The sequence below is a fragment of the Mauremys mutica genome, chromosome 8, assembly GCF_020497125.1.
Source record: "Mauremys mutica isolate MM-2020 ecotype Southern chromosome 8, ASM2049712v1, whole genome shotgun sequence".
Classification (NCBI taxonomy): Eukaryota; Metazoa; Chordata; order Testudines; family Geoemydidae; genus Mauremys; species Mauremys mutica.
In genome coordinates this window covers 103,665,048-103,675,818 of record NC_059079.1, presented here as the reverse complement: position 1 = coordinate 103,675,818, position 10,771 = coordinate 103,665,048, and the positions used below count along the sequence as shown (strand labels likewise).

The 10,771-nt window shown below is 44.2% G+C and overlaps 1 protein-coding gene across 5 annotated transcripts in view; it reads right to left on the bottom strand.

Moving 5' to 3' along the window:
- Positions 1-8,306: 8,306 nt before the first annotated feature.
- CANX (calnexin) overlaps positions 8,307-10,771 on the bottom strand; it is a 72,252-nt gene continuing 69,787 nt past the window's right edge. For all 5 annotated transcript variants that reach the window (XM_045026916.1, XM_045026913.1, XM_045026917.1 and 2 more), the window contains exon 15: positions 8,307-9,626. In XM_045026916.1, coding sequence (XP_044882851.1) covers positions 9,591-9,626 — 36 coding nt within the window. In that variant the 3' untranslated portion in view covers positions 8,307-9,590. The remainder of the gene's footprint in view (positions 9,627-10,771) is intronic.

The window sequence follows — 10,771 nt, the reverse complement described above, 5'->3', positions numbered from 1 at the left end:
GTAGGTGCAAGTAGAACCACATTTTCATACAGCTAAATGTAAACAGATATCTTGGTATAAAGAATATAGGCCATACTCATAGGATAGGGAATTCTATCCTAGGAAGCACTGACTGAAAAAGGTGAGGGGAAGGGTGGGTGGAGAAAGAGCATGTGATGGTGGATAATCCGGTGAACATGAACAGCCCCTTTGGCCACAATGTTGCAGGGGCAAATATGCTCCTTAGAAGCATAAAACAGGGAAACATAAGGGGAGAGATTGCACCTCTATTTGGTATGAATACAACCATAGCTGGAATACTATTACCAGTTCTCGTGTCCACAGTTCACATAGGATATTGAAATAGTAGGGTGAGGTTTAGAGAAGAGTCACAAAATGGATTAAAGGATTAGAAAACACACCTTACAATGACTGAGCTTTGTGTCATCCATTGATCAGGTTTTAAATACCCCTAGAGAGAACAAATATTTGATAATAGGCTCTTAAATCTAGCAGACATTTTGTACTTGTGAAGAACACACCCATTCAAAAAGATGTCCATCCAAATAGCATGCCCTGAGGGGAAGCATGCATGGATCAGGATGGCTGATGCTGCCGTTGTGTCAATAGAACAGGGGAAGGGAATTGGGGGGCATGCAGACATGTAACGGAGGTTAGGAAACCAAAACTGTCCAGGTCAGTGTGGAGCTATCAGGATAACTGTTGCTTTGTCCCGTTTTACCTTGTGTGGTACCCACAGTATGAGCAGGAGAGGAGGGAAGATATAAGTGAATTGATCCAACCAAGGTAGGATGAGACCATCACACTAAGAGTGCTACTCCAGACCTCCACTTGAGCAATATGCATTCACAAAAGGATGCAAAGAAGTCTCTGGTCAGAGTTCCACATTTGTTGAAGATGGCTTGTAGTACGTTGTCGTGGAGTTCCCACATGTAGATGTTCACGAACCGTTTGCTAAGCCAGTCTGCAATCACTTCAGTGTCCCTGGGGGAGAGGCTGTAGACTAGATTACCTTGTGGTCGATACACCAGTTCCAAAGGGTGACTGCTTATGAACACAGAACTGGTGACCTCATACCCAGTTTGTTGATGTAGCACACTGTCATGGTATTGTCCAACACAATAAAAATATGGTGGGAACAAATGCAAGGGAGAAGGGCCTGGCATGCCTTTCTTACAGCTTAGCGCTCCAGAATGTTGATGTGCATCCTGGATTTCCAAGGGGTCCATGTTCCGAGTCATATGTCCATCCATATGTGCTCCCCAGCCTAGAAGGGAGGCATCTGTGATTAGTCCTTTCCAGGAAGGCGGGGTGGGGTGGGGGGAGAGAAGATAACTCCTCCTTCACAGATCTGATGAGGTTCCCACCACCACTGGAGGGATGAGAGTACCTTTGTGGGAGGAGGAAGCTGTGAGCTGGAGATCCACAGTATGATGAATTGGCAAGTAAACCTTCTGGTGCCACATCCTGAGGTTGTGAAAAAGTGAAGATGAGCAAAGGCGGTGAGATATGTGCACAAGGCCATGTAATCCAGGAGGGAGAGGAAAGTCCTGGCCATGACTGACATTCTCAGTTCTTGCAGAGTTATGAGTTCTTGCAGAATCTGGAACCTGTCCCATGGTAGGTAGGCTTGAGCTGTGACCGAGTTGATTGTGGCCCTTACAAAGTGTAGGCATTGGGTAGGTTTTAAGGTTGACTTTTCTGTTTTGATACTGACCCCTACGGAAGAAAAGAAGCCCAGCAACAGAGGTTGAGGCCTGAGCTTCTTGTCTGGACTGTGCTGCCAGAAGCCAGTTGTCGAAATGCGGGAATACAAGAAGTCCATAACATCTTATGTGAGCTGCCACCGAGAAAAGCTTTGTGAACACTCTGGGAGCCATCGTGAGTCCAAAGGGGAGTATTCTGTACTGGAAATGTGAGCTGACCATAAATCTGAGGAACCATCTGTGGGCCAGATAAACGTCTATGTGAAAGCAGGCATCCTGCATATCAAAAGCTGTAAAGCACATGCCTTTTTCTAATGAGGGGATGATTTCAGATGGTAATACTAGCAGCAATCTTAGCTTTAGGATGAATCGACTGAGAAAATAAAGATCCATGATAGCCAAGAAAAAGGGCGGATGGAGACCTATCAGGAAGTAAGTTGAATAGAACCCCGTTCCTCAATATTCCAGAGGGATATGCTGTCTTGTTCCTCTCTGTAGTAAGGAGCATACCTCCTGGGTGAGGGTGCTGTTGTGAGATTGGTCCCAGGAGAGGGATCAGGATGGGGGCTGTGGATGAGGTAGCATGCTCACCTCTATCGTATAGCCATGGTGGATGACATTTAGCACTCATCTGTCTGTTATTGCACTCCAAACTGAAAAGAATACAGATGACCCCCAAAGGGCTGGGGTGCTTGTATGCAATAGGCATTGTGTGATTTACTGCTCTCTAGGAGTTTTTCTGAAATATTTTCTCTGGTGTTTGCATCTGAGAAAAGGAAGAATGCAAAGGTGGTCCCAGAGGGTGTGATCTGAGAGTTTTCTGATGCTTGTGTGGCAGTTCATAGGGCCTCTGATGGAAGAGCTGCTTGGTCCTGTTGCATTGTGTAGGTGGAGGTGGGTGGTAGAACTGGCACTTTCACGCAGGCATGTAAATACCCAGAGTATGCACTGTAGCTCTGGAATCCTTGAGGGTATGCAAGGAATAGTATTTTTGGGTTAAAACGATGGGATTTGTTGAAAGGGAGATCTTAGATGATATTTTGTACCTCCCTGTGGAAATCAGAGGTATGGAGCCACAATTCCTGCCACAAAAACTATACCCATGGCCATGGACCATGCAGAAGTGTCCACTTCAATCAGCTGAGGATGCAGCGAAGTCCTCATCACCAGTTTACCCTCTTCTATGATCACTTGGAGTAGGTATACACACGGCTGATGTGTGCCAAGCTGTCCTAGGCAGCTTGAGTAGAGTGTCGATGAGTAGCTCAACTTTACCCGGTGCTAATGAATAAAGGATGTCCAGGAGCTGGTGTTGGGTATCCTGTACCTCCTCCAGTGGGATGTAAAGCTCCCCTGCCACCCTCCATAGGAGATCCTGAAACTGGCAGAAGTATTCAAGGAATGAAGAGGACACCGAAGCAAGTACCACATCCAGAGAGGAAGATTGAAACCTCTCTTGCTGTGTTGGTACCATCGGAACCAGGTTGAGCAGCTATTTCTCTATCGCCGGTTCTGGGCATCTTCTGGAAGGCACGCAGGACAGGAAAACTGGAGAAGTATCCCTTGCCAAATGTGTGGATTCTGACAATGAGTATATTGTGGCCAAGGTCCTCAACAGGGCCAGTATGACTGATTGAGGGTGTTGAGAAGGACCCCCATGGCATGGGAAACCAATGGCTCTGAAGCAGCTGCAGCTGAGGATATAGTGCCACAGTGTAGATGGCTTCCTTCATTAGTCCTGATAGCAGTATGTGATGGACAGACCATGCCCCTTATCTCACTCATCTGAAGATGAGAACTCTAAAACAAATTCTTTAGGTGGCACCGTCAGAAGCATGTGGATCGCTGGACCGGGAGGTGAATGATAGGCCAACTGTGGCATGTCTATAGGGGAAGGTACAATCTCCTAGAAGTGGAGGGTCTGGACAGTCATGGAGAGGTTAGGTCTCCCAGCGCAAACACGTCCTGGGGTTCTGGTGCCCTCCCCAGTGTCCCAGGAGTTAAGGGCACTCTCTTGATACTGGTACCAAAGTGGTGGACTTCCCCACAGCGGAAAGGTATCATCTCATGGGGCACTAATGCTGTTGGCGTCTGTTCTATCCCTGGTACCAGCAGATCAGTCCTCCTGTGGGACCTCTTCTCATGCTTACGAGGCTTGGCGCGTGCTCTTTCACTGTGACTGGAGGAAGTGGAAGGAGAGTCTTTCTTGGCCTTGGAGGAATGCTTATGACCGTGCTTCTTTGCCTCTTGAGTAGGCCCCAGCATAGGATCCATAGTGGTGGTACTGCTGGTCCTGGTCTCTGATTCCGTAGCAGCAGGGGCACTCCACTGTCTCAGGCCAAGGTACAGGGAGGTTCCCCAACCTGATTCCGAGGACTCATGGCAACTTCCGTTTTTAGGTGGAGAGTCAACCTTCAGGTACAGCTTGCACCTACATGCAACATGGCCCTCTCCCAAGCAGTAGAGGTAGCGTCGGTATTTGTCGCTGACTGAGAAGGAACGTGGGCAGGAGGCAGAGATTTTAAGACCAAGGGGGTGTTCGGCAGAGTCCAGTACACCTGCGTATGGATACAGAGACAAAAGAAAGGCCCCCAAACAATTCTACTCTAAAGCTACTAGAAACTACCTAAAAATAAACAGTAAAAATCTGTAAAAAACTATATACAAGTTTAAGAAAGTGTGTCACAAGCAAATGGACACCACTCATTCTGACCAAGACCACGTGGCAGTGAGAAGGAACAGGAGATGCGGTCAGTCCACCCTGACCCTTATGACTTCGGACTAAACCATGAGGGGAGTTCACAGCACATGCACAGACTAATGGACACTACTACTTTTAAATTCTCTGGCTCCGGATGCCTGGTGTTCATGTGTAAACCCTCAGTGGAATACAACAGGGATCATCACTTGAAGAACCATACATATGAAAGAATATTGCTGAATTAAAAGTGAACTCAGTTGTAAGCAAGTTGTTAGTTTGTGTAGGAGAAATATACAAGTACAGCAGGTTAACTGCATGTGCAGCAAGGTGGAAAGATGAGGTTCTACTACTTTGCAAGTCCAAGGCTTGCAGCAGTCCAAACCCCACTGCTTATTAAAATGGAATGAGACTGCAGGCTCTGGCTATTAAAAAACAGTCAACTAGTGGAGTTGTGCATTTAAGATGTTCCAACCTTATTGCCCAACACAAGGGGCACATCAGTATTTTTAACAGATTTCCAGACATACCAAATCCTTGGGTTCAGTTTATTATCTAGCTTTAAACTAACAATTTACACTCCAAAGATTTTACTTTTACCATCTTAAAAAGATAAATTTACAGACTTCATTTAAATGTTTAGGGTTCACAGCTTTTAGCAATGAAGGCAATGTTTAAAGCAGAGCTGGCAGATATCATGGGCTGCCTATGCCCTGCAGTTAGAGCATAAGTAAAATGTTAGTGGTTTTTTTTTTTTTTTTTAAATTATGAATAAAAGACAAGACTAGTTTACTTTCATGATCCAGTGCTAAAAATAGTTAAACAAATCCAAGGCTTTTGGGCCAATCATAGCTACTGGCTTCATGACGACACTACATTTACTACCTTTTCTAATCAGACTGTGGGCCAGGGCCGCCCAGAGGGGGGGGGCAAAGGAGGCAATTTGCCCCGGGCCCCGGGCTCCGCAGGGGCCCCCAAGAGAACAGCGGAGGCTCCCGCCTCCGCCCCTCTCCTGGAGACTCAGCGCATCAAGCGCCGAGTCTCCACCGGGGCCCCTGAGCCCCGCCCCGCTCCGACCCGCGTGGTCAGGGGGCGGGGCTGGGAACTCCAGGCTGAGCTCGGCTCCCTCCGCTCGGCGTGGAGCTCCCAGCCCCGCCCCCTCACCACGCGGCTCTGAGCGGGACGGAGCTCGGGCCCCGCCGGCCGCACGCTGCGGCTGTTCCGGCGAGGCGCTGAGACTCCGGGCGAGGAGGGAGCCGGGGGTAAGAGGCTGGGGCCGGGGGGGGGGGGGGGGGAGCGGGCCCCGCCGCCGAAGCGCAGCCCGGTCTTCGGCGGCGGGGGGGGGCCCTTCCGTTCCGGGACCCGCCGCCGAAGTGCCCTGAAGACCCGCGGCGGGGACCCCCCCCCGCCGAATTACCGCCGAAGACCGGGCTGCACTTCGGCAGCGGGTCCCGCTTCGGCGGTAATTCGGCGGCGGGGGGCTCCCACCGCGGGTCTTTGGGGCACTTCGGCGGCGGGTCCCAGAACGGAAGGGCCCCCCCGCCGCCGAAGACCCCGGGCCCCCGGAATTCTCTGGGCAGCCCTGCTGTGGGCCTATAACAAATCCCATCTGGCATTCAGCTCCAATAGCTACCCCTTTCTCCAGTGTTCTGTAGAACCTCCTGAAGGCACTGTGGCCCTTTGCTCAGTTGTTAGAGTAGCCATTAAGCAAGGCTGCAGCTCCCTTTCACCTCGATACTGAAAACCCAGAGATAAAAGTCTTTAGCTATTTTTTAGCCAATTAGACAAAGAAAGCTGTATAGATTTAAGTTTCTTTATTAATCAGAGTAAACTTACATTTATAACTTATCCAATATATTTATATATGCATACTGCATCTACAATTATCCTTTTTCAAACAAACAGGACTTTTCTGTGAGAGAAGTCACAGTTCTCATTTAGCAACAACACTTGAGGATTTTGCTTTAGAAACCATTTATGGAGGCAATACTGGCATTTAGAGATAAGTGCATATGGGGATGGCAGAGGGGTGCAGAGAAACTGGTCACTAGCACCATGTTTGCTGCCACAGGTTGAGTGGAGCCATATGTAGAGGAGATAAAACTTCTTTACCAGTAATGAATATTTGTAAGAATACCCTCTCCATCCCAGAGATCCAAATCTTTGACACTGTCAAATACATTTTAAAAGCCACATTCTCAAGTTCTGTTAATTCACTGGATAACCAAACACTTTGAAAGGCCAGTTTACATCCCCACTTACATCTTACTAAGAAAATATCAGTAAGTTTGCTATGTTTCCTTTACCGCCGTTCACTGATCACAATTCCAAGATGACTATTTTTCAGTCTTTCCAAAATACTCTTTACTATTTCAGATATTAAAAATGCCAAGTGAACAGTCCGACACTCAAATCTATGGTAGAGTCTGTTGGCTCTGAAGAACCAGTTATCTAACACATTTCTTCATTAAAAAGGTGAGAATTCAGGTTTTGCTATATAAAGACCAAAAGACCCTTTACAAGAAGTCCATTTACCACTGCACTTATGTGCAGTCAAACTGCCTTCCACTTACTAAAATGCAGACTTCTTTCCAAGTACTTTTAAGAGTCACTAACTGTTCAAGTCACAGGTGGGAGACAACTGAAGCTTCAGGTATTGAGAAAATACTATTAGCCTTAATAGATTCTCCTTTTACCTGGAAGTGGATAGCTAACAATGACAACCATTTTAACAAAATTGGCATCTTATCCTTTTATCTATTCAAAAGAGGCTTGCCATTTAAACACTGGAGGCAAAGTTAGATGCCATGACAAAAATTAAAACTGAAGTTTTCTATCCATTGTGGAGATTCACCATTTAATGTAGTGACTATTTAAAAAATTTACACTATGGTACCAAAGAAAGCCATCACATGCAAACAGGAGACCCTTTCAAAGAGGTCCAGTAGAAGCAGAAAGACTTGTACATTCAGCTTTAATGCAATACCATTTAATAGCTGATGTCTGAAAAGCATTTCAGAATTTCACTTCTAGTAGTGTTTTGGAAGAGAGGGTGTGTGTAGGAGAAAGGTAATGGAAATTAAGGCAGTTTGTACATGAAGATAAAAACAGCATTAAGTGAATTGCATTAAAATAGGTTTGTAAATTGTGCCCGAGATGGTAGCTGAACACCAGAGGCCATCTATGAATTGGCAAACCTATCTCCACCTATTTTTATCTGGGAGGGACTAAGTCATGAGTAGTACCGCTCCTCTATGAAAGCTATCTTGAGAGCCAAGAAGAATTAAATTAAAAACAGTGCCTATAAAACATGACAGCTTCCAACAGCAAGGCAGAAGCTATTTTGGAGAGGGTAAGATGAGGTGTTTAAAAAGTGAAGAGATGTCCCATATCTAGAAGTAAGTTCTAAACAGAAGTCTAAACTTACCATGTTCTATTTGCACACTACAGAGTAGTCAAGCAATCCTGCTATGCATTTACGGTCACTGGTATTAAAACAAAACAAAAAAACCCACCAACTCTCTTGGTTAAGGACAGGCAGCCAGAGAGTTTTTGTTTTTAAATGTTAGACATTGGTAAGATGGTTTTAAAAAACTGGGGTAATGTTTTTTTTCCTAGAATTGTTCTTCACCTTCTACCCTACCCTAAACAAAAATACAAATGGAACATGGAGTGTTTCTATTCAGTGCAAGGAGAGCAATTTAGGACATTTAAAGTTATTTTGAACAAAGAGGGCAAAAAGCTAGTCTATGCAGACATTAACCTTCCCTCTTTAATACATTTTGGTACACTAATGAAAGCATTAGAGTTTACCATCTTAGAGGTATGCTCTGGTGGTGGTCATTTGCATTCCACAAAGAAACAAAAAAAAACTTTAGAACAACAGTATAATATACTAGACGTGACATTTTTAAAAAAAAAATTTATTTAACTGGATTTGGAACCCCCTATATTCACAATATAATTTAGAATGCAACTGTTACATGAAAAGCAGATGAAAGACTCAAATGGTTACACATACCAAGTAGGTTATTCCATGTGCTCCTTCCCCATCTACAAATACTGACATCTTTGCTTCTGATATGAGTCTTTAGGTCTATTTGTCTATTCTTTTCCCACCTCCCTGTCTCTATGCAGGAGTTTACATACAGGGCAACAATAAGGAGATTAGGGACACTGTCGTATCCAGTGTTTGGACCCTGGAAAGAAGTAGGTGTAGCTTAAAAAACAAAAACACCTTTTTGCCCCACAAAAACAAAAAAAAACCCAAACCACACCTATAAAAGTTTGATAGTGAGCCAAGCATAAAGCAGTTTTCAGCAATGGAGGCCAACCTACGCTCTGAAGAAGCTGCATAGTAGCAGAGAAAGCTAGGGCCGGAGGAGGGGAAAAGTATTTTAAAAAAAACAAAAAAACCCCGAACAACCACTGCCTTCTGTGAAGAGCTCAAGAACTAAAGAAATCAGATATCCGGCCTCTGAGTGTTGCAAGACTAAGTACCATAGTTAAACCTACCCCCACTACCTTAAGCCAATTGTGAACACTTAACTGGGCAACAGCCATGGGCAACGTGCTTATTTCATTGCCTACCTATGCTTCTCCCTCAACAAGTAAATGAGAGGGCTTTCTTGGGAATATTAACACATCTTAGTTAGTTTCTTGGACTTTAACTTCCTTCCCATCCCTAATTTCCTTATTTGAGAGGGTTTAAAAAAAAAAAGTCACTGTAGCCACTGACAGCTAACATGATGACCAAATTTAAGGGATATACAGGCATTGCCAGTAATTTCCATGTTTATAAAAAAAAGTTATAAAAACTGCATTTCATCAACTAGCATTTTTCTAGATTTGTTATTTTTCATTGATCGATTAATACATTAAATTAAGCTAAGGTTGAGAGACTGGCAAAGTTCTACCAATCTATTTAAAAACAAAAATAAAAGGTTAGTTTTGTTACATTCCAAAATCCACAGCCCATTACATTAAATGCATCTTTCTACAGGAATGGTGTTCTTTTTAAACAGATGATTGAAAATATTTTACTGCTAGACACTCAGTTACATTGGATAGTGTGACTGGAACCTGCGGATGGTGAAGTCTTGAGGTTTGTCTGAGTTTCAACATAAGGTATCCAAGGTCCTCTCCCAGAACCATGTTGGGGGAAACTATAATCATAGATGAAGTTCTTATGATTTTTTCAATCTATTCATGCTTTCTTCCTCCTGCAGCATTAAAAGAAAGTGAAAGTGTGATTTAAAAAAAGTCTGGTCTTCTCTTCTGAATTTGCTATTAAGGTAGGAAATACTCTAAAGCTAATCTACAAATTAAAAATTGTAAACTACTGCAATACTACATTGGAAATAGAATGAACTTTTCACAAGAACAACAATTAGCAAAGCTTCCACTTCGGTTTTTCCCCCTGTAACTGCTGACATACTAACCCACTGTGCATCAGCCCTGAAAAGTATTTACTCTGAAGTTTAGATGAACTGTGATCTTTTGTTTTCACAATGAAAGTTCACTTTAAAATGTGGTTCTTATACTGTGATGCATTCTAAGAGGAAAATACTTTGCTACCATGAATGCACGCACTCCAAATTCCCTATAACCACAGCAGAAAGTTTGTGTCCTCTTCTCTTGGCTTACTGGTTTTATGCTCGGACACTTGTCTTTTACTGTGATTGTGCCAACCACAATTTCTTGTTCTCTCTACAGGGCAGCTATTTACTAGCAGACTTCTAATTTCTGCAGGCTGCTGCCATTATTCCAGTCCACCTCTTTGCAATATTAAAGGATAAGTTACACTACTCTACAGATGAGATATCTGGGTACCAATGTAGCTTTTAGTCAGATATTAAATACAACTGCCATATATACTCGTTCATTAGCCTATTCGTTTATAAGACAACCCCCCAAGATGGTTAGGCAAAAATAAAAAAACTATGACCCTTTCATAAGCCGACTCTATATTTCAGGGGCTGCCAAACTTTGGCTCCTGGCCCGTCATGATAAACTGCTGGTGGCTCGGGACGTTTTGTTTACCTGGAACGTTCACAGGCATGGAGCCCCTCAAGCTCCCAGTGGCCGCGGTTTGCTGTTCCCAGCCAATGGAAGCCATTGGCTGGGAATGGCAAACCATGGCCACTGGGAGCTGAGGGGCTCCATGCCTGTGAATGCTCCAGGTACACAAAACAACAATGTATTAGATATTCAATTCAATGATTCCATAGAGTTTTAAATCAAATTTTGGTGTAGACCTGTTTATAAGCCAACTCCCACTCTTTGATGCATCACTTTACCAAAAATATTCGGCTTATGAACGAGTATATACAGTACTTCAAAAAGCCATTGTAGCAGTAGAAATCCT